The 27,615-nt window shown below is 62.0% G+C and overlaps 9 protein-coding genes across 9 annotated transcripts; 6 read left to right on the top strand and 3 right to left on the bottom strand.

Moving 5' to 3' along the window:
• The first annotated feature begins 1,344 nt into the window (after positions 1-1,344).
• Positions 1,345-3,772, top strand: LOC62_01G001399 (uncharacterized protein). The gene is made up of 7 exons (XM_062767890.1): positions 1,345-1,815; positions 1,906-2,329; positions 2,368-2,588; positions 2,627-2,985; positions 3,036-3,205; positions 3,259-3,314; positions 3,365-3,772. Exons 1-6 carry the CDS (start codon positions 1,478-1,480, stop codon positions 3,304-3,306), a joined length of 1,560 nt encoding a protein of 519 aa, XP_062623874.1. The 5' UTR covers positions 1,345-1,477; the 3' UTR covers positions 3,307-3,314; positions 3,365-3,772.
• Positions 3,773-3,890: 118 nt separating this feature from the next.
• Positions 3,891-5,441, bottom strand: tim23 (Mitochondrial import inner membrane translocase subunit tim23). The gene is made up of 5 exons (XM_062767888.1): positions 5,043-5,441; positions 4,836-4,982; positions 4,676-4,786; positions 3,993-4,617; positions 3,891-3,932 (listed from the first exon to the last, which is right to left on the bottom strand). The coding sequence occupies exons 1-4, from the start codon at positions 5,416-5,418 to the stop codon at positions 4,535-4,537; spliced, it is 717 nt and encodes a 238-aa protein (XP_062623872.1). The 5' UTR covers positions 5,419-5,441; the 3' UTR covers positions 3,891-3,932; positions 3,993-4,534.
• CMC4 (Cx9C motif-containing protein 4, mitochondrial) lies at positions 3,914-4,205 on the top strand (the record flags this gene model as incomplete). Its single annotated transcript, XM_062767889.1, has 2 exons — positions 3,914-3,938; positions 4,000-4,205. The coding sequence occupies 2 exons, from the start codon at positions 3,914-3,916 to the stop codon at positions 4,203-4,205; spliced, it is 231 nt and encodes a 76-aa protein (XP_062623873.1).
• Positions 5,442-5,719: 278 nt separating the features above from the next.
• On the top strand, positions 5,720-9,707 carry mtr4 (ATP-dependent RNA helicase mtr4). The gene is made up of 7 exons (XM_062767887.1): positions 5,720-6,201; positions 6,289-6,531; positions 6,568-6,681; positions 6,717-8,831; positions 8,916-9,116; positions 9,240-9,409; positions 9,472-9,707. The coding sequence occupies exons 1-7, from the start codon at positions 5,773-5,775 to the stop codon at positions 9,482-9,484; spliced, it is 3,285 nt and encodes a 1,094-aa protein (XP_062623871.1). The 5' UTR covers positions 5,720-5,772; the 3' UTR covers positions 9,485-9,707.
• A 762-nt stretch (positions 9,708-10,469) lies between these two features.
• LOC62_01G001395 (uncharacterized protein) lies at positions 10,470-16,127 on the top strand. Its single transcript, XM_062767886.1, has 15 exons — positions 10,470-10,627; positions 10,695-10,747; positions 10,909-11,035; positions 11,154-11,304; positions 11,348-12,034; positions 12,071-12,873; positions 12,917-13,087; positions 13,122-13,198; positions 13,236-13,350; positions 13,552-14,144; positions 14,190-14,378; positions 14,738-14,825; positions 14,863-15,014; positions 15,050-15,299; positions 15,350-16,127. Exons 1-15 carry the CDS (start codon positions 10,531-10,533, stop codon positions 16,087-16,089), a joined length of 4,293 nt encoding a protein of 1,430 aa, XP_062623870.1. The 5' UTR covers positions 10,470-10,530; the 3' UTR covers positions 16,090-16,127.
• A 437-nt stretch (positions 16,128-16,564) lies between these two features.
• On the top strand, positions 16,565-20,997 carry atg11 (Autophagy-related protein 11). The gene is made up of 9 exons (XM_062767885.1): positions 16,565-16,650; positions 16,725-16,875; positions 16,932-17,040; positions 17,092-17,469; positions 17,506-17,688; positions 17,724-18,215; positions 18,253-19,664; positions 19,701-19,871; positions 19,911-20,997. Exons 1-9 carry the CDS (start codon positions 16,583-16,585, stop codon positions 20,925-20,927), a joined length of 3,981 nt encoding a protein of 1,326 aa, XP_062623869.1. The 5' UTR covers positions 16,565-16,582; the 3' UTR covers positions 20,928-20,997.
• Positions 20,998-21,288: 291 nt separating this feature from the next.
• LOC62_01G001393 (uncharacterized protein) lies at positions 21,289-23,305 on the bottom strand (the record flags this gene model as incomplete). Its single annotated transcript, XM_062767884.1, has 9 exons — positions 21,289-21,357; positions 21,475-21,615; positions 21,662-21,783; positions 21,824-21,960; positions 21,998-22,553; positions 22,597-22,690; positions 22,741-22,973; positions 23,021-23,111; positions 23,168-23,305. 9 exons carry the CDS (start codon positions 23,303-23,305, stop codon positions 21,289-21,291), a joined length of 1,581 nt encoding a protein of 526 aa, XP_062623868.1.
• Positions 23,306-23,771: 466 nt separating this feature from the next.
• Positions 23,772-25,157, top strand: panC (Pantothenate synthetase). Its single transcript, XM_062767883.1, has 4 exons — positions 23,772-24,003; positions 24,044-24,440; positions 24,504-24,617; positions 24,669-25,157. Exons 1-4 carry the CDS (start codon positions 23,806-23,808, stop codon positions 25,103-25,105), a joined length of 1,146 nt encoding a protein of 381 aa, XP_062623867.1. The 5' UTR covers positions 23,772-23,805; the 3' UTR covers positions 25,106-25,157.
• A 283-nt stretch (positions 25,158-25,440) lies between these two features.
• Positions 25,441-27,067, bottom strand: atrD (L-tyrosine:2-oxoglutarate aminotransferase atrD; the record flags this gene model as incomplete). Its single annotated transcript, XM_062767882.1, has 2 exons — positions 25,441-26,852; positions 26,911-27,067. The coding sequence occupies 2 exons, from the start codon at positions 27,065-27,067 to the stop codon at positions 25,441-25,443; spliced, it is 1,569 nt and encodes a 522-aa protein (XP_062623866.1).
• Between the last annotated feature and the right edge of the window lie 548 nt (positions 27,068-27,615).

Raw genomic sequence — 27,615 nt, 5'->3', positions numbered from 1 at the left:
GCGTCGCTGGGAGGGTGAGTCATGGCGATGGCAGGATCGGAAGCAAATGGCCCCTGCGCGTGGTGTTGTTTGTGGGTACATTGGGTATGCTGGATCCCACTGATGTCATCGGTCAAGGCGCGCTTGTCGCGTCTGGCCATTCATGGCACACACTCATGTGCGCCGTGTTTGATAGGCCGACTCGCCGGGGTAGGAATACATAGCTCGATGCGGGAATAAGAGGCGACGCCGAGGATGATGGCTGTAATGTGACAAAGTTGCTCATTAATCACAGGTTACGCGTGTGGTTGGCGACAGTGGCAGAGGCACTGCAGCGACACTCTCGGGCAATTTGCTGCCAGGTATGCTGCAATGCTGCAATGTTGGCCTACCACGCGTTGAACGACGGCCGTCGTGTTCAGGGCGGGGTGCGTGAAGGCTCGAGCGCTGGAGCGGTGTCACGGCGGTGCGAGACGCGCTCGACGCGTGTTGATGCGAGGCGGCCACTTACACGCTTGTCGCGCGCCGTGCTATCTATCACAGGCCGGATCACAGCCGTCACCCGTCTCGCACCGCGGCATGACCGCGTCGTCGAGCTCAAGCTCAAGTAAATACATAGGATTTAGGACCACATGAAGGTGTCTGTGCTGAACATCTGAGCATGTCCGCCCCAGACCAGTGCCAAGATGCCCAGGGCCCAACATGTCGCAGCCATGTCCTCGGATGCGAAGGCCAGAGTTCGTTTTTTCCATGTCTGCGCAGAGGAAGGAGATGGCGGCAGCGAGTCGTCGATCCCGCCGGCTGTGTGCTTCTGTCGTGGCGCCACACACTGAATGGATGATTCGCTGGAATGTATCCACCGCCCGCCACTGCCAGCACACACCGCCCACCGCCCCCTGCACTGGCTGTCCGTTGACGCACGGGCCATGCAGCCAGCGCGGTGCCGCCTGCCGTTGTCCGTCTCGCCTCGTCTCCTCACCTCCTCCGCTCGACTTCTCAAACTCTCCCAACGTCTCTTGTTTCTTCGTCACAATCTCTTTGTTCAATTCATTGTCTCTCAACAGATTCGTCTCACTCACAGTCAAGTCACGTGTTACTGGCTCGCTACAAATGGGCCCTCCTAATTACCCTCCCCCTCACCACCTCCCCCCAGTTCGTTCCGCCTCTACGTCATCAGCACCAGTGTCAGGGCAGCAGCAGCAGCAGCCGTACCAAGCTTGGCAACAGTGAGTCCTCAATGTCACACCGCCTTCCGCCCCCCTTTCGCCTAGTGGCCCCCCCTCCTTGCCGGGCCCTGGCCACCACCACCGCCCCCCCACGCACGCATCGTCACCACTCACACCCACCCACCCACTTACCGCGCAGGCCACAACCCACAAACTACACTCTTCCTCCTCGTTCAAACACGTACAGCTACTATCAACCACCTACACTACCAGCAGCCCCTGCACCTACCTACTCCCCCTATACACCTTACCCCCCAGCCCAGAGACAAGACATGGGCCTCGCTTCAAAACTCGCCGCCGCTCAGGCGGCAGGCGGCGCTCCCGGCGCTCCTCCTGCCGGCGCGCCCCCTGCGGGCCAGTACGGTGCTCCTGCCCCAGGCGCTCCCCCCGCTGGTCAGTACGGCGCGCCTCCTCCTGGTGGCCCTCCCGGCCAGCAGCCAGGCCAGTACGGTGCGCCTCCCCCCGGCGGCCCTCCCGGCCAGTACGGCCAGCCCCCGCAGCAGCAGTACGGCCAGCAGCAGCAGCCAGGCCAGTACGGCGCCCCTCCTGCCCAGCAGTACGGACAGCAGCAGCCCGGACAGTACGGTCAGCCCCCTGTGCCCGGAGGCCGGTGAGTGTTGGTTTGGATGGTGGATGGCGCGGCGATGGCGCCGGCGGATACATGGTCGGTGGTCGGTGCAGAGCTGACGCCGATCCGCAGCCCAGGTCCTCCCGGTGCCCCCGGCGCTCCTGGAGCCCCTGGCCAGCAGCAGCCTGGCCAGTACGGCGCACCTCCCGGCCAGCAGCAGTACGGACAGCAGCCTGGCCAGTACGGTGCTCCTCCCGGTCAGCAGCAGCCTGGCCAGTACGGTGCTCCTCCTGGTCAGCAGCAGTACGGCCAGCAGCCCGGCCAGTACGGCGCTCCTCCCCAGCAGCAGTACGGTCAGCAGCCTGGCCAGTACGGTGCGCCTCCCCAGCAGCAGTACGGTCAGCAGCCTGGCCAGTACGGCGCGCCTCCCCAGCAGCAGTACGGCCAGCAGCCCGGCCAGTACGGCGCTCGCCCCCCCGCGGCTGGTGCTGCTCCTGTCGGCGCGCCGCTCAACCCCCAGGTCGTACTTCCCCTGCTCCAGCAGTGTGTCCAGGACGTAAGTGGAGGGTGGCGACGCCGCTGACTCGCTCGCAGCAAAACATTCAGGCCTTCTACCCGCCCGGTTCGCTCGAGCCCATTGCGCAGCGAGTTGCCCAATCCGGGGTGCTTGACAAGATCGCCAACGAGTGGCGCATGCCAAAGGAGCTCGCGATGGATCTCGTCAAGATGTCCCTCTTCGACTTCATCCTCTACGTCGACGACTCGGGCTCGATGGCCTTCGAGGAGGGCGGCGAGCGTATCGACGACCTCAAGCTGTGAGTCGGAGTCAACCCATCAGCGCTAACCCCACTAGTATCCTCTCCAAGGTCGCCTTTGCCACGTCGCTGTTCGATGCCGACGGTATCTCGGTTCGCTTCATGAACTCGAACATCCAGGGCGACCACATCACGACCGAGGCCCAGGCGACCCAGCTTGTCTCCCAGGTCAAGTTCTCTGGTCTCACGCCCCTGGGCACGTCGCTGTGGAACAAGGTCATTCAGCCCATGGTTCTCGCCCCTGCGCGCGCCAACAGGCTCGAGAAGCCCGTCGTCGTCATTGCCATCACCGACGGCACGCCCGCCGGCGAGAACCGCGACGAGGTGTTCAACGTCATCCAGCGTACCGACCGCGAGCTCAGTGCTACGCGCTACGGCCGTGATGCCATTTCGTACCGTGAGTGGCGCTGTAGACGAACCCTTACCAGCAGCTGACACTCGTGGCAGAGTTCGCGCAGGTCGGAAACGACACCAAGGCGCAGGCGTTCCTTGAGACGCTCGACAACCACCCCGTCGTCGGCAACCTCGTTGACTGCACGTCCAACTTCGAGACCGAGCAGGCCGAGATGATGCGCAAGGGTGGTGTCGACCTCACTCCCGAGTTGTGGCTTGTCAAGGTAGGTTGTGCAGTGACTGACTACCTGACAACGGCCGCTGACACCCACCTCAGCTCCTCATGGGTCCTATTGACTCGTCGTACGACAGCAAGGACGAGTAAGCTACCAAGTGCGCCAGTGTGCGCCGTTTCCATTGTGCCGTATCTCATCACTCGACAGGAACGGCGGTGGATTTACGGCGACGCTGGTGCACCACTTCAAGCCTGGTGGTGGTGGACCCCCTGGCGGACCGGGTGGGCCTCCTCCTGGTCCTCCTGGCGGACAGGGCTACAACAACAACCAAAACTACGGAGGCGGAGGTGGACCGGGAGGATATGGTGGAGGTGCGCCTGGTGGGCCTGGCGGACCGGGTGGTGGTGGTTATGGTGGGCCGGGTGGTCCGGGTGGTGGACCAGGTGGAGGATATGGCGGGCCCGGTGGCCCTGGTGGACCTGGTGGTTACGGTGGGCCTGGTGGACCCGGTGGTGGTCCGGGCGGGCCTGGCGGCCCCCAGCGATACTAGGTGTCGTATGAGCTTTATGGATCGGACGTGGTATGAAATACAAGATGAACTATTGTGATGTGGGGCGTTGCTGCTGGTTCTCGGCAGACTCACGTGACTGATTAGACAATGTCGGAACCTCGGAGTCCTCGACGGTCTTGTCGACTCTGTACTTGCTTTCCACTCTATCGCACAGAACGCACAGCAAGAGCAAGAGCAAGGTCACAATGGCACAAGAATGCCAGGCCGAAGGTCCGTGCCCCTCCTCCTCTCCGACGTGCTCCTCCACCGCGCTAACCACCCCACCTCGCAGCCTGCGCAATCCAATCTTGCCTCTCGAAAAACAACTACAACGAGTCGCGCTGCGCGGCCGCCGTGAAGGACCTGTACGCGTGCTGCGCGGCCATGTATGCGCGGGCTGAGGCAGCTGGAGAGATCAAAGAGGGCGCGAAGAGCGAGAGCTGTCCCATCCCTTCGGTGGTCGCGCGCAAGATGAAGCAGTTCGGCAAGGAGGCATAACTAGCTGCGAGCCGCGCGGCCGGCTTGGACGGACGACTTGGAAGGCGCACTTCGGCTGCCTCCAACGTCGGCGCGGTGGGTCCGATGTTGCGGTTCTGCGCACCGCTGTGCTTGCCCGACGGCGTACACGACGGCCTGACGACGTACCTCGCGACGCCGGGCATCGCGGCTATGACCCGGCAGCATGAGCATCACCAGCACCAGCGCCGGTGCCCATCCCAGGCGGTCCTCCACCACCACCACCGCCGCGGCTCGCTACGCTCGCGACGGCGCCTTGTAGTGCGAATGAGAGTGGGGGCATGCATGCTAGAATACAGACAGTAGACAGTCTACACAAGAGTCTTGACAAACGACCAGGTGCCCATCGCGGCCGTGCCGAGAGCCGCGCCGACAAGAGCGGGGCGGACGCCGGCTGGGGGTGTCAGTCGGGTACGGAACACCTCCGGTACACCACGCCACGCCACACTCACCAGTGCACTTGTAGATACCACCGCTAAGAGCACCCGCGGCCATGCTGTTGAGCGCGTCGTGCTTGTTGCGGACGGCGTCGAGCGCCGAGTTGGAGAGGTTGTAGTAGATGGCTAAAGCGTGTGAGCTGGGTACTTGGCCGGCCACAACACGACGACTTACCCAGAACACCCAACGAGTTACCCGTGAAGCTTCCTCTCCGGGTGCACGAGTTGAGGACGCTGTTTAGCCTCAGACGCATCGAAGCGTTGGGTCCCAGTGGCCGCGAGAGGCCCTCCTTCATTCCCCAGAGGCCACCAATGCCAAGGCCTGAGGCGGGCGTTAGCACACGCTAAACCACGGCCACACGGCCACCACCTCTCTACCCACCAGAAAGATACGTCGTGCCGGTGCCGACACAGAGGTCGTCGGTCCATCCACGCGAGGGGAGCACTGACGCGGCGCCCTGCACCTCGGTGAGCTTGTCCTCGTCGAGGGCCAAAAAGTCGAGCTTGTCGCCCAGGTCGGCCATGGGGTGGAGCTTGGTGGCGTCAAAGGCGCCCGAGAGCATGTCGAGCGACGACGGCGCCGGTGCTGCGGGCGGCGCTGGCGCGGCGACCTGCGGGAGAGCGCCGTCAGCAGCAGCAGGAGCCGAGTCCTGGACATTGCTGCGGATGGGGACCGAGCCAAAGAGTTCCGAGGACGCCGAGACCTCCTTCTCTGGCTGGGGGGAGGAGATGCCGAAGAGGCCGCCGAGGAACGACATTTTGTGGTGATGTGATGTTGGATGTGGAGAAGGTTGGAGAAGCTGGAGAAGTGGTCGACTTTTGAATTTCCACCCAGCAGCCAGCAACGGTGAGCGGCGGCGAGCACCAGCAGGCGACTCGGCTCGGACCTGTCGGGCGGCAAGGAAAGCAAGATGAACAGGTGGTCGGGTGAGGTTGGGAGATTATTCTTTTGGCATTTTTCACTCTCATTAATCCCATCCAGCCACGCGATGTCAGTCACAACCAACCTCCACTTCTGACATTTTGGGAGGCGGCTCACCCACCCACCCAGGCCGACATCGACGGCCCACAGCAACAACTTCTTGCACGACCAACAACACCACCACATCACAATGGCGCCACCGTCCGCCTCAGCAGGGCCATCAACCCCGCGCGGCAAGAAGAACCAGAAGAAGCGCGCGGCCGACGGCTCAGCGTCCAAGCCCAAGCCAGCCAAGGCGGCCAAGGTCGCGCGGGTCGAGGAGCGCGTCGCGCAGCAGATCGCCGACGAGGGCGACGACGACGACGAAGAGCCGAGCCCCGCGGCCAATTCCACGGACGACCCGATGGCCGCGCTCGAGTCCCAGGCCGACGGGGGAGGCGACGGCGAGGCCGTCCCCGAGGCTGAGGGCGCCGACGCCGTGCCCGGCGAAGCCCCGGTGCGGGCGGACGAGTTCGAGACCCAGGCCGAGCGCGAGGTCGACACGGATAAGGGCCTCGGAGGGGGTGCCGAGGACGGCAAGGAAGGCAAGATGAAGCTTGTCCACCAGGTCCGACACCAGGTATGTGGTGAAGCGGAGGTGTTGGAGCGGGCCGCTGTTGGCTGTCCAGTGGCGATCATGTCATGAACTCAGCTGACTCTCGCGCAGGTCGCAGTCCCGCCAAACTACCCCTACGTCCCCATCTCCCAGCACAAGCGCCACGACCCACCAGCAAGGTCCTACCCGTTCGAGCTCGACCCCTTCCAGTTTGTCGCGACGTCGTGTATCGAGCGCGAGGAGAGTGTGCTCGTCTCGGCGCACACGTCCGCCGGTAAGACTGTCGTCGCAGAGTTTGCCATCGCGACATGTCTCAAGGAGGGCAAGCGTGTGGTGTACACCAGTCCCATCAAGGTGAGCTGTGAAACGCTTTGACGAGCTCACACCCAGGCCCTGTCCAACCAAAAGTACCGTGAATTCCTCGAGACGTTCGGCGATGTCGGCCTCATGACGGGTGATGTGACTATCAACCCCACTGCGTCGTGTCTGGTCATGACGACCGAGGTGAGCTTACTGAACCTCATGCAAGCTGACAACAGATTCTCCGTTCCATGCTGTACCGCGGTTCCGAGGTCATGCGCGAGGTCGCGTGGGTCGTGTTCGACGAGGTCCACTACATGCGCGACAAGGAGCGTGGTGTCGTCTGGGAGGAGACCATCATTCTTCTGCCCCACACGGTCCACTACGTCTTCCTGTCGGCCACCATCCCCAACTCGATGGAGTTTGCCGAGTGGATCTGCCAGACGCATAACCAGCCATGCCACATTGTGTACACCGACTTCCGACCAACGCCACTGCAGCACTACCTCTTCCCCGCAGGATCCGAGGGCATCTACCTCGTCGTCGACGAGCGCGCCAACTTCCGCGAGGACAACTTCCAAAAGGCCATGGCGGCGCTCACCGCCGGCCAGGGAGAGGACTCGGCCGACCCCAACGCCGGCCGTGGACGCAAGGGCAACAAGACACGCAAGGGCGGCGCAATGAAGGGCACGTCCGACATTTACAAGATTGTCAAGCTCATCATGACGCGAAACCTCAACCCCGTCATCATCTTCGCCTTCTCCAAGCGCGAGTGCGAGTCGCTCGCCATGCAAATGTCCAAGCTCGACTTCAACACCGAGGACGAGGCCAAGACGGTCGAGCAGGTGTTTGAGAACGCCATCAGCGCCTTGTCAGAAGACGACAGGAAGCTGCCACAGATCGAGCACCTCCTGCCGCTCCTCAAGCGCGGTATCGGAATCCACCACGGCGGTCTGCTTCCCATCCTCAAGGAGGTGATCGAGATTCTGTTCCAAGAGGGTCTGATCAAGGCTCTTTTTGCCACCGAGACCTTCTCGATCGGTCTCAACATGCCTGCCAAGACGGTCGTGTTCACCGCCGTGCGCAAGTTTGACGGCAAGGACTTCCGAAACCTCTCGGGTGGCGAGTACATCCAGATGTCGGGTCGTGCCGGTCGTCGTGGTCTCGACGCGCGTGGTATCGTCATCATGATGTGCGACGAGAAGATTGAGCCCGACGCGGCAAAGGGCATGGTCAAGGGCCAGGCTGACCGCCTCGACTCGGCCTTCCACCTCGGCTACAACATGATCATCAACCTCATGCGCGTCGAGGGTATCAGCCCAGAGTACATGCTCGAGAGGTGTTTCTACCAGTTCCAGAACTCGCTCAGCGTCCCCGTGCTCGAGAAGCAGCTCAAGGCTGCCGAGGACGAGCGCGACGCGATTGTCATTGAGGACGAGGACGACATTGCCGGCTACTACGACATGAGGGAGCAGCTCAAGCAGCTCGAGAACGACTTTAAGGCCGTCATCACCCACCCTACTTACATCCTTCCCTTCCTCCAGCCTGGCCGCATGGTCGAGGTCGCTGATGGCGACCGCGAGTTTGGCTGGGCCGTCGTGGTGGGCTACAACAAGGTCGCCAACCCCAAGGGCCGTCCACCAGTCGTCACTGAGAACGATCCTCCCCAGAAGGGCTACATTGTCGACGTGCTTGTCAAGGTTGCTTCTGGCTCGGAGATCCCCAAGGACCGATCGTCGACCGGCATCTTCCCCCCTGGACCAGGTGACCAGGGCGAGGTTGCCATCATTGGCGTGCTCCTGTCCACCATCCAGGCCGTGGCGCACTTAAGACTGCACCTGCCCAAGGACCTCCGCTCGCAGTCTGAGAAGAACGCGGCTTTCAAGTCTGTCGGCGAGGTCAAGAAGCGCTTCCCCAAGGGCATCACGCTTCTGGACCCTATTCAGAACATGGGCATCAAGGACGACGAGTTTAAGAAGCTTGTCAAGAAGATTGCCACGCTTGAGGAGCGCATCGCCACTCTGCCGATCAACTCTTCTCCCGACCTGCCACAGCTCTTTGACACGTACGACCGCAAGGTCAAGGCGATTGCGTCTGTGCGCGCACTCAAGAAGCGCATCTCGTCGGTGCACGACGTGCTGCAGCTCGAGGAGCTCAAGGGGCGCAAGCGCGTACTCCGCCGCCTAGGCTTCACGACCGCAGATGATGTCGTCGAGATGAAGGGCCGAGTGGCGTGCGAGATTAGCTCCGGCGATGAGCTGTTGTTGACCGAGATGATGTTTGGTGGTGTCTTCAACCCCCTCACGCCCGACCAGTGTGCCGCGCTGCTCAGCTGCTTTGTGTTCCAAGAAAAGGTAAGCGGAGTGCCTTGGCACAAAACAGGCTTTGAAAAAGGTCGACAGGCTTTTATGTGCCTTGTTTGCTGACGCATGGTCCAGTCGGAGGCAAAGGTCAAGATCAAGGAGGACCTGGCCGCGCCATTGCGCGTGATGCAGGAGACTGCTCGCCGCATTGCGAAGGTTTCCAACGAGTCCAAGATTGCGCTAGTCGAGGACGAGTACGTCCAGAGCTTCAAGGTGGAGATGATGGAGGCCGTGCTGCAGTGGTGCAAGGGCGCCAAATTCTCAGACATTTGCAAGGTACGTTTGTTGCGCGCGCGCGCGAGCACTGCGCCGTTGGCCGTCACCCGGCGGAGGCGCCATGTGCACAGCGAAAGAAATGCTACGGCGGCCATTTGCACCATTTGCTCACATCCCCTGCAGTTGACCGACGTTTTCGAAGGATCCATTATTCGCTGTTTCCGCCGATTGCAAGAGCTTCTCCGGCAAATGGGTCAGGCGGCGCATGCGATTGGAAACACGGAGCTCGAGGACAAGTTTACAAAGGCGCTCGAGCTGCTCGAGCGGCCCAACACTGTCGTGTTCAACCCATCGTGAGTCGAGTGGCGCAGAGCATGTCGGTGAATAGAGGAGTCAAAGCTAACCTTTTGTGCAGTTTGTACCTTTAGACGGCGATGCATTGAGACTTGTACCACTGTTGGCTGTCTGTGGCCTGGCTGTGGGAACAAGTCAAGCTGTGGGAGTTTGTCGGAGCCAGTCAGTCCCCCTGCCCAATGCCCAGCCAGTGCCGCGGCCATTGCCGCCGCCGACGCCATTGTGCGACGCTAAATAAAAAGTCGGCGTTGCAGTGCCGTTATATTAATCAGGGTTAGGAACAAGCGTAACCAGACCGAACTCGGGGTGGGCAGGGCAGGGCAAGAGGCAAGGCAAGGCAAGGCAAGGGTAACAGTGGACCTTTGTGCAGCTCGTAGATCTAATGCTCAGGGTAAAATGCCAATGGTCATGAGTTGCAGCAGTGCCATGGCGTCACGCTCGCCCGCGCAACCCCTCCAACGCCTCCACACCGCGTGAACGCCGCTTGCATAGCTGCATGCCAGCTGCTCGACACGCACAGACCGCGCCTTTGGCCGCCACGGCAGATCCATAGCAGTCAGTCTTGCTACTCGACATCAGCGCAGGCCGTCTGGCCAGCTCGTCACAGCTCGTTACAGCTCTGCTCGCACAAGCCTCGTCAAACAACAACCGCGACACAGCGACAACACACAAAGGACACACAGACCGCCAGACCGCCTTCTCGCCCCCCCCCCCCCCCCACCCCCCCCAGCCCGCCTCGCCGCCGCCGCCGCCGACGTGCTGCTTCTCGCGCCCGTCCCTCTTTCGCTGTTGCTGGTCGTCAAACACACACACGACCCCCGGAGCGCGCGCGCATCATTTTGTCATTTTGCTGCTGGCCCCTTGTCTACCCCCGCCCTCGCTCGCTCGCTCGCTCCCCCGCCAGCAGCCGCCTTCCTTTGCCTCGCCGTACCACCAAGCCACAGCGCCTCGTATTCTCATCTCGACGACCCCTTCACAATGCCCTTGTTCCACTGACCGACTGTCTGTTGCCTGCTGCTTGCTGCTTCTCGACACTTGAGCAGTAGTTCCTAGCACTACGTCGCACGACCGGGCCGGTGCACTGGACACTGTCGTCAACCCGAGCAAGTCTTAGCCCACGATGCCCCCGACTCCAGCGACGGTCGGCTTCGGCGCCGAGGCCCACATCGCCAAGCGCTTCGTCTACTACTGCAATGGGAACCTCGAGGAATGGGCCTGTGAGTCGCCGCCCTCTGGCTCGCTCGCTCGCCGAGATGGAGACTGTAGCTGACCCCCACTCCTCAGCGGCATGGTTCACTATGGCCTTCTACATCGACGGAGCGTCCTACTACAACTCGGTGGGCCAGTCGAGCAACCCCATTGCCCCCCCGCCGGCAGTCGCGGTGATGGCGTGCCCGAATCTGAATACAACCGTGCCTGCAACCCCGGTAACGAGCTCGGTGGAGGCGATAACGACATTGGCGGCAGCAGCGACGACCCCGCCCATGACAATGAGCAGTGCGGCGCCGAGCACTACGGCCGCTTCCCTCTCTCCGTCGACGGCGGCGTCCCTCCCCTTGTCTACCTTATCGACTGGCTCTACAAGACCAGCGACGGCGGCATCGACACAGACAGCTGGCGCCTCAGTGGTCATCACCTCGACCGCTTCGCACTCCTTCACGAACGACTACTCGACAATCTACGGCAACCCAACGACTTCCATCGCGAGTGCCACCGTGCTCCCTGGCGCGCTGCGAAACGCAGACGCGGGGCACTGGGACGCGACGTCCAAAGCAGTCGCGCTCACGTCTGTGCTCGTGCTCGCCGCCGCTGTGGCCTGCGTCGCGCTCTGGGCCGCCGTGCGCAAGCGTTTCCCCGCAGTCTACTCCCCCCGAACATGGTTCCTGTCACCCTCGTGAGTAGCAGCGCTGCCTATGCGAAACGCTAACATTCGACAGCCGGCTGCCGGCCGTGACAAACTTTGCGTTCGCACCCTTCCTCGCCCTCCCGTCACTCGCGTCACCCACGTCTGACACACACCTCGTCACGCATGTGCTCTCGTCGGCGCTCGGCGTGGCGTCTATCGCGACCGTCCTCGGACTCGCCATCACCCTCCTTCTTTCTGTCGCGGGCGTGCCCCACCTCAGCTCCACGGCCCCGCCAAACCTCCACGGCGGGCGCCTCAATTCTCTGATGGACCTCAGTTTGATCCGCCTCCTCGATGCGCTCAGGCCCAGCCCCGCAGCGGGGTCGCCCTCGACCTCCCATGCCGCTGCTCGTGGCCTCGCTCGCCTTGCCCGCGCCCTCGTGCCCGGGTCTGGCCTGGTGAGCCTGGTGCACAGAGATACTGGCAACGGCACGCCCGTCACCAAGTCGGCCAGAACTAGGCTCATCGTCCTATGCGTGCTCACTGCTGTGCTCTGGGTCGGTGGGACGCTGTTTATCGTCTCCAGAGCGTATGCCCGTCTCGCTGAATACCGCACTACTGTGGAAGAGGCCAGCGCCAGCCAGGATATCGTGTTCTTGTCGGCGGCCAACGCCCCGGGTCTGGCCCACTTGACAGAGTCAAGTATTGAGAGACGCCTCCAGGACCTGCTGCCGGTCCACGAACGAGGCCCAAGTGTGGTTGGGGTCTTCTCCATTGGGTGGGTATGACGCTACAGTAGCGACTGACGCCCCAGCAACACCACCACGACCAAGGGGCTCGTCAGCGAGCGCCAGAGCATCCTCGAGGTGCTGGAAAGAGCTGAAGCCAACTACATCAGCTCATTCCCATACATGCCAACCCCAGGGTCGCAAAATTCTGGAATGACACCGAGGAGATCGCTCCAGCGCTCGACGCCAGGCCACAACTCCGTCAGCTCGAGAAACTCGTTATCCCAGTCCTGGGCACGGGCACAGTTTCCCGACGCACCGGAATCGTCAATCGCGACAGACGCAAGGGGCTCGGCGTTCCTCGAGGTCACGCAGCGGAGAAGCGTGACCTTTGAGCATGGTCGATTTTCCGTCGGTCAGCGTGTCGTCCAGGACCACGACGGAACATTTGTTCCTGCGCCCGGAACTGTCGAGGACGATGCTGGCGATGCCGACACTTTCGAGACGTACCCTGCACAAGGGTCGCAGGACGCCTTAGACACACGGCACCAGTCGTTCGAGGCTGATGCCCTCTCTGTTCCGACGTCGTCTCTGCCTCCGCTGGAGCTCGCCAGACTCCGTGGCGACGTTGTGTGGAGCCGTATCCGCATCACCAAGCTCACGACACAGATTGGCGCCGCACAGCGCCAAGCCATGTCGAGTTTAGCAAGGGGTGAGGGCGCAATCGGCTGGATCATTGTGGGCCGCGGCCTCAAGAGCATCCCTTACGCCGAGGTTATCGAGGGGCGGGCCAAGGAGGACATTCAATGGGGAAACCTTGGCCAGTCGAGAAGCGAGAAGGGGTTCTGGCTCAAGACGACGGCTGTTTCTCTTGGCGTTGCATTCCTTTGTGAGTGAACCGGCGTCCGTCGCGCACACGCTCACCGCCACAGTGATACCATTCTCATCGTTATCGCTTGCCGCCGCTCCAGGATTCGCCGACTATCTCGGCTTCCTGGGCAGCCTCTCCCACAGAAATGATGTCGGCGCCGGCTTGGCCCAGACGCTGGCCCCTGCCCTTGTCGTACTCATTTTCTTTGGCGTGGCCATGGGCGTCATCAATCGTGAGTGCTTTGAGCCACACGCCTCTGACGTCAGGCCTTGCCGTCGAGCTCCAACTCGCATCGTATACCCGCCAGACAGCGCTGGCGCTCAAGGGCTCCGTCTACTTAATAGTGAGTGTGGCCTCGTCTTGTAGCCACTAACCCCCAGTCCATTGTTGGCGGCCTGTGGCTAATCGTCAACAACACGTTCAAATATCCCCTGCAGGCTTATGCTACGCACTCGGGCGTGGGCAGGTCCCTTGCCGACGGCCTTGTCTTCTCTGGTGGGTTTCGTCCAGCGACGCAGCTCTGACGGCAGCATGCCTCCCCCTGGTTGTATTGATCCTCTTGGTAACCTTCCCCGCATTCCTCTTGCTACAGCCCATCCGACTGGTTCGATACCTTGTGGGCAGCAGGGCCGCCGAGACACCAAGAGAACGCTTCAGACGTGGGTGCCAGTCCTTGGTTAATGCTAACCCGCTCAGTCAACTACCCCCCGGACTTCAGCCCCGCGATCACACTCGCTCCAGTCATCGCCGCGTTCATCTTCTCCCAGACACTGGCCGGGCTATTCCCGCTGCTTGTAATCCCGGCGCTAGTCGTCGCGTATTTTGCACTTGTAGTGCACCACCGGCTCACGACCAAAGTATACTGCCTGACCCGGGGCGGCGTGTCGGACGGCACGACCGCTCTGTGGCTGGTCCGTCGCCTCGGCTGGACCGTGGTTTTCCCTCCTCTTCTTTTTGGGCTCGTGGTTCTCTCAAGGAAAGAATGGGGCATCGGTGCCGCCAGCATCGGTGTCGCCTGCGTAGCGCTGGTAGCTTCCGAATACCTAACAATAGGCCGGCACCCGTCGCCCAAGCCGACTCTGGTGTCTTCGCCCGACTTTGGCCCTCAAAACACGTACACCGCGGTCCCTCGTCACCAACGCCAGCCAAGCGCCAAGCTGTCGACTCTTGCCCCGGGTTCGTCCCTCACCGCTACTGAGCAAGGGAACGCGCGTGGGCTCTTGCCTGGCCTCTCACGCCTGGCATGGGACAACCCGCTGCCGTTCCCGACCGAGGCCATTGACGACATGGTGAGCACGGAACGAGCGGCGCGCGCAACGCCAAACCTCGACCAGGGTCAAGTCCACGCTGCGCACCACGTGTCCGTCATTGTCTCGCCTGACGACTCGTCTCGCGGCCTGCTCCACCCGCCCGAGCTGCTCGTTGGCAGCCCAGACGTCTGGCTCCCGTCCGACGAGCACGGCGTCGCCGAACGCGAGGTCGAGAGTCTCGCCGCCGCTGGCCTCGGGGCGATCATCGATCCCGTGGACGCCGGGCCGGCCAGGCCGCGTACCTTGTCATACCGACCTCTGCATGACCCGCCACCTGGTGAAGACGACGATAATGATGATGAACCTGTGGCAAAGGTGGAGAAGTCTGGGGATCCCAGCAAGCTCGGCCCAAAGGGTTAATTGTTACTACACCAAAGACATAATGACTGTATAGTAAACACTGGGTAATGCGATGGTATTCTTGCCGCCACTTTTGTAATCAGCCAGTGGTTAAATGGGGGGAGACGGTGGGAAGGTGGAGGGAGTCTGCTGGAATGTTGTTTGAGAACGCTTACAACGCAACTTGGACTCTTGACCATTCTCCACCGACCATGACAACAGAAACCCAACAGGACAACGGGTACGAGCGTGCACCAGACCCAGCGACGACAATAGCTGTGTTGCACGAGGCCGACGTGGACGCGTACGCCTTCCTGGATCGTGAGCTGGCTATCTGCAGGTCGTCAGCTAACCACAGGCCTCATCGGCGCCCATGGACGCGAGGACGGCGACATTGTTCCGTGGACAATAGACAACAAGTACTACACGGCGGACGTCACGTTCGCGGTGTACACCCTGCCGGGCGGCGTGCCGCCCGCCACGGTCCTGATGTATCTCTTCGAGGGCGGGGTGAGTGCCGCAGCGCAACAGTAGCTGACGGCCAGGCGCCCGACCCGATCCCGGCGGCACTGACGCGCGCGGCGCTGGCGGACCCGCCGCCTGATATTGCGCTGGCTGTGCGGGTGAAGGAAGCGGAAGCGGAGGAGAAGGAGGAGGGCGACAAGGAAGCGGAGACGCTCCCAGAAGCGACGCCGGCACGCCCGTGGGACCCCGTCGGAGACGAGGACCGCTTTGACGAGCTCGGCATCGAGGTGGTAGACGAGGGCGGCCGCGCCGACGAGGACGACGAGCGGCGTGAGTGCCGCTGCGATGTCTGGAAGGTAGTCAGCTGACCCCACGCCCAGCCCTCGACCCCCTCGAGGTCATCCGCCAGACGCTCATGACGCACATGTGGCCCAACATGGAGCGCAAGGCTGGCCGGCGGGCGCTGCCGCGCCCCGAGCTGCTCGAGGACGGGAGCGACGAGGAGGGGAATACGGGCTTTCCTGTCGTCTTTGGAGGGGCGGGGGCTGAGGCACCGCGGCCTGCTGGGCCTGCTAGCGACTTTCCGCCGCTCGAGCGCGAGGTCGGGGAGAACGGACAGGAGCCAGGCTATTATGCCCAGATGCTCGACGACGACGACGACGACGAAGACTTTGGCGGGTTCGCGTCGGCGCCCGCGCCCTCGGCGGCAGAGTACTCGCGCCTCGACCGCTGGCTCGATGCCGAGGAAGACGACCTGCCGCCGCCGACGAGCGAGGACGTGGACTTTGACGACCTGAGCTCTCATCCTGGCGTGGCAAGGCTGCACGCGTTCCAAGCGCCGGAAAGCGACGAGGAGGACGGCGGGTTCGAAGACGACTTTGCCGCGCGCGGCGCGCCAGCCGCGATCCCGCTCGACCCCACGCCACTGCTGCTCCATTTGCAGCAGGTGCGCGCCGAGCTCGGGCAGGTGGCCGACGAGGACGAGCGTCGGACCCGCGCAGCGCGCGAGGTCACGCGCCTCATGCAGAGCCTTGGGCTCGGCGGCGCGGCGTTCGACTTTGATGACGACGAGGACGAGGGGGACGAAGATCCCGGCGAGATCGCTGACATTCGGCCGTAGTGGCGTACATAGACTGTGTATGGACTAGGGAAAGAAGGAAGCTGTGCGATGGTGGGGCGCGGTGGTGCGGTGGGCTGACGTGATGGCTGTGATGGTGCGAGGTGCACTGCTGGAGGGAGGTGCGAGGCAAGAAGCCAAGTGCATTCGTGATGTGGAAGCAAGCGTGCCAACGTCGTCGTCGTCGTGTCCAGCACGTTTATTGCTCCTCGACGTGCGCTGTCGTGCGCGCGTCGTGCGTCGTGCGTGTCGTGCATACGTGCTGCGTGCTGTGGCTACGTGCCAAGGCGCAATCCTCGCGCCTCGTCTCATTGTTGCTGTCAGTGTTATTTGGCTCCGCCGTGCCATGTAGGGTCCCGTCACTCACCCGGCGCTCACCTTTCCCGCCCGTCACCGTCGTCATCGTCGCAAGCGGCCGGCCGGCCGAAGTGACCGCGAACAGCAAACTCTCAACTCACTTTCCTCCATTGCCCCATGACGAACACACACACACACCATGGACATCTACCTAGCCTCTGATGGGAGCCTGATCCAGAGCCCGCACGCTCTGAGCGACTACGACTCGTGAGTTTGTTGGCCTGCTCGTGTGCCTCGCCTCGCGTCTATTCATTTGCCACTCACACGCCTCGCCTCCCCAGCCTCGAAGGCGTGTACGCCGACGTGTCGGCCGCGACGGGCCTCGTGAGCGGCAATGTGCTGCTGTTTACCGCGGACGGGCGCGAGCTCAAGCAGGAGGTGCTCGAGGAGCTGTGGGAGCGCGGCGGGGGGAACGGCGCCGGCCAGTCAAGCGTGAGTAGCAGCATTGTGTGATTGTGCAATTGGGCAAGTGCTCACCCAACCCCCAGCCCCGCCGCCAGATCGTCTACCTCTTCAACCGCGAGACCTTCTTCAGCGAGCCTGAACGCTGGGTGAACGAGCTGCGCGAGGACGTCGTCCTCCCGCCGCCCTTGGATGGTGAGCGAGCCACCCGGACCCGAGAGAGAGATAAGTCTGACTCGATGATAGCATCCGCAGCCCTCGACCTCTCCCACGCGCAGGCCCCCTTCGCTGTCGCGTACGACCACCTGTGCCACCTGCAGTCGCTGTTCAAGGCGCAGGCGGCCGCGCTGCAGATTGCGTACGCCAACCTCGCGTTCCATCTCCAGCCGATTGTCGAGGCGTTTCGAGATTTCGCAGAGCGCGCAGACGGCCAGCTCGACCACCATGAGAAGCTGCTGCGAGGGTACGACATCGACATGGCCATGCTACCGAAGGTGACAGTGCACGAAAGCCTGTTCCGCCGCCGGGACAAGGAAGCAGACGACGCCAAGCGCAAGTCGCTGGTAGACTGGATCCACACCAAGAAGATGGAGCAGGTCCGCGACTGGTGCCAGTCGGCACATAGTGGGTGCGCTGATATGAGCGGTGCTGACCCACCAGCCGACTATGTGAACCGATACAACACGGTCGTGGCCGAGATGGACCAGCTCGCGATCCAGTCGCAGGGCGAGAGAGACCAGGCAGAGGCGCGAATCGAAGGCATTTCACACGAGTTTGACGACGTCCTCGGCCGCATCGAGCTCGCGAGCCAGCAGGTCGAGGCATTGATGGAGTCGAGTACGGGTGGGTTGGGAACTTCGTGCTTCACTAACCCCCAGTGGATTTTGAACAGCACCTGCTCGAGCTCGACCACGCCATGAGGGCAGATCTCACAAGCATGACGCAAATCAAGAACGACTTTACACTAGACCTGCATTTGCATCTACGACAGATTGCCGACTTCCAGGTCCGCATCACAAAGTTCAGCCGCCCCATGACCGACCTCGACCTAGACCTGAGGCAGAAGAACGCATTCCCCCACCTAGAGCGTCTCCACCACCTCCCGTTTGCGTACGCCGCCAACGTCGTCGAGATTGTCCACCGCAAGGAGTTCTCCACGGCCCTGGTCGGCTGGTCGGCAAAGATTGCGACAGCAGTAAACGAATATCTCGCTGTCGAGGCGAAGCGAAGGAAGAAGCACAAGATTGAGAACCAGTTGCCCTGGGAAGTCGCACCATTGGAAGAGTCGCAGACACCCAGAGTAGATATTGCTGTCGGGGGCGGCGCGGATGCTCTTGCGAGTGTTGGTCTCGGCCGCAGCGATATCGATGGTAGGTGAAGCGGTTCGTCCACCTGCTGACAGTGCAGACATCATGAAGTGGCTCGACGGCCTCAGCCGCGACCCTTCCCTCGTCAATGAAGACGTCAATCCCGTTCCCGACCTGACTGAGCAAGTCAAAACACTCGTCACCACCCTCGACTCGCTGAACGGCGAGCTCACTCAGTCTTTGGAGCAGGCTGTGGCTTCCGTTTCAGGGGCTCCGCCCCAAGGCGAGGTGGACGAGCTGCGCGCAGCAAACGCCGAGTACGAGAGGAGGCTCGCCGAACTGGAGCAGGAGCACATCGCGCGAATCAATGAGCTGGAGGATCTTCACGAGCAGCGCGTCAACGCAATGCAGACGCGCACGGGCGAGCTGCAAGAGGAGCTCGTCCGCCTCAGGGAGGATCTCGGCGAGGAGATGGTCACGCGACAGCAGCTCATGACCGAGCTGGACGAGAAGAATCGCGAGTTTGAGGACCGCGGGCGCGAGTTTGAGGAGCAGAGCGAGTTGCTCACGGCCGTCCAAGTCGACATGCAGCAGGAGAAGGACCGTGCAACAGATCTCGGCGTCCGCTTGCAGGAGGCCCTACTCGACGTCGACGGTCTGCGCAGTGCAGAGCACACTCTCATTATCCAAATCCGGGAAATGCAAGAGGAGCGCACCCGCACCCTCACCGACCTGGGTGAGGCACAGCTGTTGGCCCAGAACTACGAGTCTGAGCTTGCTGGTACCAAGGCCGAGCTCGATGCGACGGCCGTGCAGCTCGTGCAGGCCCAGCACGATCGCGACGAGGCACTCAAGAGCCAGTCGGAACAGGCTGAGCGCCTCATGCGCGACCATATCGCCGAGGCGGACGGCGACCGTGCCGTCCTCGAGCACCAGAACCTCACCTTGACCAAGGAACTGGAAACTGTCAAGGCCCGCATGACTGAGCAAATCTCGTCGCTCAAGAACGCCTCGATTCGACGCGAGGACGGGCTCAAGGCCGAGTTGGGTTTAACCAAGGCTCAGCTGCGCGAGGTCCAGCGCCGCGAGACAGTGTTGGCCGACGACCTCGGACGGGCTCGGGACGCGTCGCAGGCGCTCACGCAGAAGGAGTCGCACCACGCCGACTTGGCCAAGGACGCGGTGGCCCTCGCGGGCAAGTACCACGACGCGTGCCAGCGCCTCATGGGCGCGCTGGCGGCCTCGACGACCATCTCGGGGTCATTGTCGCTGCCTGCGCGCGCCAAGACCCCGCCCGTGGAAGCCATCGCGTCGCCTACTAGCGCTGACCTCCGTGAAAGCACCGTGCTGGTCCGCAGCCTCGAGACGGCTGCTGCGTTTGAGCTCCCCTCGTTCACCGACGCTGTCCTGCGCACCATCAACCTCACCAGAAAGCTGTCAAAGAGCTTGAAGCAGTACAGAGAGCTGTCGCGCAACAAGATTACCATTGCCAACTTTGGAAAAGGCGACTTGGTGCGTTGTAGTGGAGTGCATAACTAAACTCTACAGGTTCTATTCCTCCCCACGCGCAATGCCGCGGTCAAGGCATGGGCTGCTTTCAACATCTCGGCACCGCATCACTTCCTCCATGTCACCGATGCTATTGAACAGCAGCTTGCATCCAAGGACTATTACCTTGCGAGGATAGCCGGCACTGAAGAGGCTGTGGTGAACGGTGACGTGAGTTAAAGGTCATAGTGAATACCGCTAACTTCTCAGTCACCAGAAACGAACCCCTTTGGCCTAGCCGAGGGCTTGCGTTACTACTCGCATCGTGTCGAGGATTGGACACCGACCCAGCCCCGCTTGCCGCGTCGTGCTGTCTCGGCGAGCGTGGCTGTGGAGTCGAGCCGGACTGCAGGCCCCATCACGCCTGTGCCCACCCGAATCCGCTCCGAGAGCTCCTACCTCCCGCAGATAACCCCTAAAGCCTCGGAGAATGAGCAGCAGCCCTCAATCTTGTCCCCGTTACAGACGACCCCGGCGCCGCACGTCCAGGTCCCGTCGCAACCTACATCTCCGACACCTCTGACTCAGTCGCCTACGGTTGCACGTAAGCCGTCACCGCAGCCGCGCGTGACCTCGCCACCACCTCTTCGCACGTCGGAGGCGTCGGTCTCCCCCATGCCGATCCGCTTCTCAGACATCGGCACCGGATCCAACAAGCCGACGCTGGCCAAGCTGACCAGTCCCATGGCCCAATCCCCTCCCCCGCCACACTCTTCGCCCACCAGCCCCATCAACCTCGCCAGTGTAGCAGCGGCGAAGCGTTCCCACCGCGCGAGCTTAACGTCGACCGCATCACCTCCAGCCCGTGACGGCGGCTTTGCTCCGTCCTCCGCTGGGCGTCCCTCATCAGTGGCGTCGTCCACTTCGTCTCACCCCCGCGGACTCCCCATTCCTGCCGGCTCAGCAAAGGGTTCGCCGGCGGCAGCAATCACCACGTCAGCTGATGGCTCGCCGTCTCCTTCGTCGTTTGGCGAAACTGGCCCCACCCAGCGACGCGTCGCGAAGAAAACGTCGGTCGCATCTCTCAAAACCAAGTCAGACGACCTGTTCAAGCCTTCGCCGCTGGGCTCAAACGACCCAGTAGGCACGAGCAGTAGTGGCTTTCTGAGCGGCCTGTCATTGTCCCGCAACAAGCGCCAGTCGATTTCCGCCGCCCCCAGCACGGCTCTTGACTTACTCAAGAAACTTGACGGGGCTGGCGGCGGCGGCGGAGCAGGCGCCAGCTAATCTTGTCTGTCCAACCACACATCTCATGTCATTGCTCCGTAGTGTCGAGATTCATGCATTTACATTGACTCTATGGTGATGAGGTATTATGATACAAGTGGTGGTGGTAGTTTGATAATGGAAGTGGTCGCTCTCTGAGATTCTGCGAGCGCTCTCTACTTCTCATCCGCAGCAGCGGGCGGGGACTCATCATGGTAGATGGCCACGCCTTCAAAGCCGGAGTCCGAATCATCTTCGCCAAAGTAGCGCGCAATCGCAGCTTCGTCGTCCTCGTCCTCGTCCTCGTCATCGTCATCGTCGGCAACGGTGACGGAGCTTGGGAGCACGCCGAGCTCCATGGCTCTGTTCATGAGCGTCTTCATCATGTGGTGATGGCGGCGATCGTGGAACTCCTCGCAAGCTTCATCAAAGCTGTTACCGAGGTTGATGACTGAGGAGGGTGTGAGCATATGTACATGTCAAGGTCAGCATCGCAACACGTACAGCTATCGAATGCCATCCACAAGCACTGGCTGTCAGAAAGACCAAGTCTAAGTGATGAACTCACGTCCGCGTAGTTGCCGGAATTGTTGTCATTGGCATCGAAGGGGACATTGGGGAGGAGAATGGCCAGCACTTCCTCAAGACTGCGGTCCGATGCTTCGCGGCCGTCCCCCTTGTCGACACAGTTGACAAGCTTGGCGAGGTCCTGTGAGGAGCTTCAGCTGGTCTGCGACTTGGGCGTTTCAACGCACGATGAGGTACCTCTTGCCTTTGCCTGCCGCGGTCACATGCTGCGACCCGCCGTTGTCGAATGCATCAACGTCCACCCCCGGGATTCCGTGATGGCGACGATCGGGCGAGTAGACGATTACGTCTGGCGAGGTTCAGAACCTATTGCCACAGCTTTCACTTACAGACGGCCCCAGTGCCAGATTCAACCCAGAGCCTGCCTAAGTCACGATTCATGGCACTCGCGAGCTCCGCGGACCTAATTGGAATCGTAGTTGTTCCGTTAAAGTAGGCGACATCGGCCTTGCCGGTGCTGGTAACACTGTGGCGTTAGCAGCATGCTCGCTGATAGATCCTACCGCCAGTGCCTGCGGCGAACGTCCCCCTTCATCTCCGGCATATCGGCATCAACGTTGGCGCTGGAATCCTTAGGTGCTGGAGGGTCCGTCCACAGGCATGCTGAATACCCGGCCTGAAGATAGTTCCCCTTGGAATCAAGAGTCATGTCGCTGGCAATAAACAGGCCACGGCCAACAGATGGGTTCCGCTCTTCCAGCCTACTCAGGTCGCTTTCCTCGGCCTGGCCAAGAGTGGCCAGAGCTCTGTGAACACCACCACTGGATGCGGTGAAGTACGCGTTGCGGGCGTTCATGAAGTAGGTCGTAGCCGAGCGGCGCGCAGAGGCGATCCCCTCATCATCTGTCTCTGCATCGTCGTCCGTAGCGGTGTCCGTGACCAAACTGTCGTCTTCGACTTGGAGGGCCGATGAGCTGTCATCAGCTTCGGGGGTCAAGGTGGGAAGTGGGAACGTCGCGCTCGCGAGGGTTGGTGAAGAAGGGGACGGGGTCGAGTCTCCGTGCTCAAGGGTTGAAGCAGAAGAGGATGGCGTCGTGCTGTCAACGGAGGGCAGAGGGCCTATACACTATGTCAGTGGGAAGCCATTAAGCAGTGCACTGACCCATGACATTGGCCATCAGCGTCTGCTTGTTCTGCTTCCTGATCGCATTGTCGAGGCTTCTTCCGAGATTCTTGGTGTTGTAGGGTTGGACCTTCTAGACAGAGTCAGGTGCACTGATCATCAAGGGATGTGTGGGTGACTCACCACGCTGGTAACGAAGCTGGCGGGGATGAACTTCTGGGGCAGGGGGATCTGCAGAAGACTGATGTCCTTGGGGGAAACTCGAGGTTCAGGTATGTCTTCCTTCGATGCCTTGCTTTCCTGAGTGTGGCCCAAGGAGCGGATCTTGCGAGAGAGCGCCACAGAAACATGGTACTGAATAAACTGGACTTGCTTGAGGGAGAAGCATGCCTTTTTGGTACCGTCCGCGAACTCGCCTGACGGAGGTCAGTGCTGAGGAGAGACACACTGCCAGTCAACTCACAAATGTAAAAGTCGGGGTGGAGCTGCCCAGCGCTAGAGAGAAAGTGGCCTGATTGAGAGAGACCATTCACGATCTCCTTGATTTCCGTATGCTAGGAGGATGTGAGTGACGTTCTCCCTGCAGCTGGCCTCAGCCACCATTGCTCACCTCATTCGAACCCCACCCGAAGCTTTCCGGCCAGCGGAAGGCAACTTCGGTGAAGGGGTAGTAACCGTCGGTCACCGTGACGAGCTTGAGCTCATGATCAGTGTCCTTTGGAGCAGGGTCCACCTTGTCAGCGGTCATGGTGTCTTGCTGTCCTTTGGCGTGTCGAGGTGGGTGAGGGGGTGCCGAGGTGTCTGTCTGTTGGTGTAGGTGCAAGAAGGGAGGGGGAGGGGGTGCGTGTCACTGAGTAACAATGCCCGAGAGGGATGGGTGAGTGTGTGGAGAGGAGGATGAGGAGAAGAGAGAAAGCAGAGGAGCAAGGATGGTTATATAGTGTTGGGACAGCCAACGCGCACAATGTGTGTGGTATGTGTGTGTGCGCTCTGCGAGAGTGGTCGTCCAAAGTGGAGGGCGCGCAGCTTGTCCGCCCTGGCTGGCACGGCTGGTCGTGTCAACCGTGGCTCGTCAAAGACACCGTCGGAACCAAATACAACCAGGATTTCGACCAAGTGCCGCTGGTGGGTGGCCGAACCGGCCGGCCGAGTGAGAGCCGGTCCAACGCCATCGACCGACTCAAACCTCCCCATGACTTTCTTGGCCATCAACACTTGACCACAACTCGCAACAGCGCAAGCAGCGACATGATACGAGCACAAGGGGCGGCACGACTCACCCGGGCATACACATCCTCGGCGCGGCCTGTGCCATTGCTGCCCAAAACGCTGGCAGAGTCGTCCAAGCCGCCTGGCCACATTCCAGTGTTCCGCACCCTCGCTGCGCTGCGACGCTGGCGGCGCGACGCCCGGGATCGTGACCTCGACGTTGGCTGTGTGCCCACTGTACGTCTGGTTGCGCAGACGACGAGCTTACGTCTTCCAGATGGGTGCGCTGCACGAGGGACACCTGAGCCTAGTCAAGACGTCGCTCAAACGCCACCCATTCACGGTTATGACGCTCTTCGTCAACCCCATGCAGTTTGCGCCGCACGAGGACCTGTCGGCCTACCCTCGCACTTTTGAGCGTGATATGGATTCGCTGCGCTCTCTGCTGCCCACCGGCCCCGAGTCGCCGATCCACGGCCTCGGTATCTCAGAGTACGACGGCAGACCTTCCCCCCGCAGCCAGCGCCAGGCGGCTGACAGCCCCTTGGTCGTGTTCGCGCCCACCGCCGACGTGATGTACCCCCTCCGCGGCGAGCTGCAGGACATGAGCCGGCGAAAGGGCGCCAGCATCGAGGTCCGCGGCTGGGGAGAGGTCATGGAGGGGGCGTCTAGGCGTGAGTGTTGCCGAAAAAATGGCTGGTAGTCACCTCGGCTATGTACTGACGTTCCGTCCCCAGCCCAGTTCTTCACTGGCGTCGCGACGGTCGTGACCAAGCTGTTCAACGCCGTCGAGCCCGACCACGCGTACTTTGGCCAGAAGGACATTCAGCAGGCTCTGCTGCTGAAAATCAGTGAGTTGGGAGATTGTCGCCCCGCAAGTTGGTCTAACGCCTCCACCTTAGTGCTCACCGACCTCCTCGTCTCTCACCCGACATCGGATAACCTGCACATCCTGCCGACACGTCGCGACCCCGAGACTGGGCTCGCTCTGTCAAGCCGGAATGCGTACCTCTCACCAGCGGAGAAGAAGGTGGCCCCTACGCTGGCCCGAGCGCTCGAGGCGGGCCGCGCGGCATGGAGCAGCGGCGCCACTGGCGAGGCGATCATCGAGGCCGCGACTGCTGTCGTCAAGGCAGAGGAGGAGCGCCTCAAGACGTCGGGCGAGGACGTCGACCTCCGACTCGACTACTTTGAGGTGTTTGAGAAGGACACATTCACGCCAGTGCGCGGCGTCCCCGCCACTGGCCAGCTGGCGATCGCCGGTGCCATGTTTGTGGGCAAGACCCGGTTGATCGACAACCTGCTTTTGGGATGGGAGGCCGAGGAGGCCGAGGACTAGGCGCGTGCCACGAGCGCGCCAGGAAGTGTACTACCATTGCAATGCATCGAACTAATCATTGGCATTGGCACTTACGGGGGCGAGCTGACATAGAGCCAAGCTGAGGATGAGCTACGCGATTGGGCGGGCAGCGTGACCCTGGTTCCCCACGAGCACACAGTCATGATCTCCTCAACCTCCTCGCCGACAAGTCTTGGATCACCCACTGTCTCACCATCGCCCGCTACACACCACTCCAACTGACGTCACAAGATGCATGGTATAGACTACAACGGGCGTGCGCCCACCTTTTGCTGACCGAGATAAAGAGAAATGAGTGACACTGCTGCAACAAATTACTTCTTGAAGAAGAGCTCGACCGACTCGCCAAAGCCCTTGAGGGCCTTGTCAATGGTAGGGAGGTCGCCGGCAAAGGTGGCACGGAACTTGTTGGAGCGGGCCGACTCGTCGCCGTTGGGAGCGACGACCTGGAAGAGCCTTGCGGGCATGACGAGGACGTTGCCCTGCTCGAGGATGAAGTTCCAGAGCTCGTCGGTGAGCTCCTGGGTGTTGGTCTTCTCGACGCCGTCGACGACGGTGCGCTCAAAGCGGGGGTGCTTCTCGATGGCGACCTCGAGCCACTGGAACATGCCGCCGAGGGCGGGGACGGTCGACACGAGGTCCTTGGGGGCGTACTCGGCGAGCTTGTCGAGGAAGTAGTCGCGCTTGCGCTGGTACTCGAGACGGACACCAAACACCCAGCGCAGCCAGCCGCCGACACCCCAGTGCTTGTCAGACAGGTACGACGCAAGGAGCGCCTGGCCGACGTTGTTGGGCACCTGGGTCGACGTCTCACCGACACGCTGGAGGCGGTCCTGGAAACCAGCCGAGGCAGTGATCCAGCCGGTTCTGATACCGGGGCCGAAGACCTTGGAGAAGGTGTCGATGCGGAGGACACGGCCGTCGACATCGCGCGAGGCGTACGAGCGGATGTTGGCGTACTCGTTGAAGACCTTGGCGACGGCGCGCGCGTCCTCGTCGTTGGGCTTCTCGGGGAGCGGGGGGAGGCTGGCCCGCGCGGCAGCGAGGTGGGCGGCGCGCTTCTCCTGGTCGGGCTCGTAGGCGGTGTACTGGAGGGGGAAGTATGGGTCGTCCTCGGCGATGATGAGGTCGTGCTTCTGCGCCAGGGCGTAGATGGCGTCGTAGCGCTCGGCGGGCTGCACGGTGCCGGTGGGGTTCTGGCCAGCGGGGATAGTGTAGAGGAGGTGGGGCTTCTTGCCCTGCTTGTCCTCGTCCCACTCGGTGAGGACGCGGTCGAGGTCCTCGGGGATGAGACCCTGGCCGTCAATCTTGACGGGCCACCAGACGGCACCGCGCGCGCGGCCAGAGTTGAGCGACGACGCGAACGAGTACTCCTCTGCGAGGACGTTGTCTCCGGGCTCGATGAAGAGCTGGAACACCTTGGACACGCCGTCCGTGTTGCCGAGGGTGAGGTACACGCTCTGGTCGGACGTCGGCTGGCCGTGCACGAGGTGGTTGTACTCGGCGAGCTTCTCGTGCAGCTCGGGGTAGCCGTTCGTCAGGCCGTACTGGAGGATGAGGTTGAAGTCGAGGATGCCGTCCTCGTCGTTCTCGGTGCCAGGGCCAGTCTTCTTGAGGTGGATGTTCTCCGTCTCGGCCGTGCCGTCGATCCACGAGCCGACGTCACCGTCGAGCGACTGGAACGAGGGGATGCGGAACTCGGCCTTCTGGAGGGGGAAAAGCGTGTCTGGTGTGTGTGTAAGTTGGGTGGCTTCGCCGTGTGTGTTTGTTTGTGTGCCACTTACGGTGGGGGAGACCGCCAGCGAGCGACGTAGGCGGCGTCTTGCGGGCCTGCAGAAGCTTGCCGTACGCCTTCATGACGGAGGGCGTCTGCGCCTGCACACGCTTGGTGAGGTGGTACGACAGGTCCTTGGACTCGGGGAGGGCGGGGGCGGGGGACATGGTGGGCGGAGCGATATGTGGGTTGGAGTGGTAACTGGTCAGCTAGTGAGCTGCTCCTGATAGACTCGAGAACGGAGTAGGGGATAGACAAAAGTTATCAGCGGCGTCGGCGTCGCGTCTTATGCATCGGGGAGCAACTAACCTCGCACGTACGCTGGCGCACGCATGGTGTCGCGACCAGTCGCCAGCCCGCCAACAAGCCCAGCCAGGCGGGCGGTGGTGACTCAGCCCGTTGCTACCAGGCTCGCCATATCGCCATATTGACAACATGAAATTAATGCTCGCTCGGTGATCTCCGTGCGCGCGCCAGGGTAAGCGAGCGCGCAGGCAGGCTGTCTCCGCTAGAGTGGGGTGGGAGTTGTGGTGGAGCCTGACAAGGCCAGCGGCCACGGCGAGCGCGCCGCGATAGCCATTTGCCGACAAGAGCGACGAGCCAGTCACTACTTCAGTCGCCGTCACCACCACCACCGCTGCCCCGAGCGCTACACCGTCACGCCGAACGCACCGGCGGCTCCATGCAGCAGCATCAGCCGTGCCGCTGGCACCGA

This window comes from Vanrija pseudolonga, chromosome 1, assembly GCF_020906515.1.
Source record: "Vanrija pseudolonga chromosome 1, complete sequence".
NCBI lineage: Eukaryota > Fungi > Basidiomycota > Tremellomycetes > Trichosporonales > Trichosporonaceae > Vanrija > Vanrija pseudolonga.
Note: the sequence above shows the minus strand (reverse complement) of the source record. Positions and strands in the feature narration are given on the sequence as shown.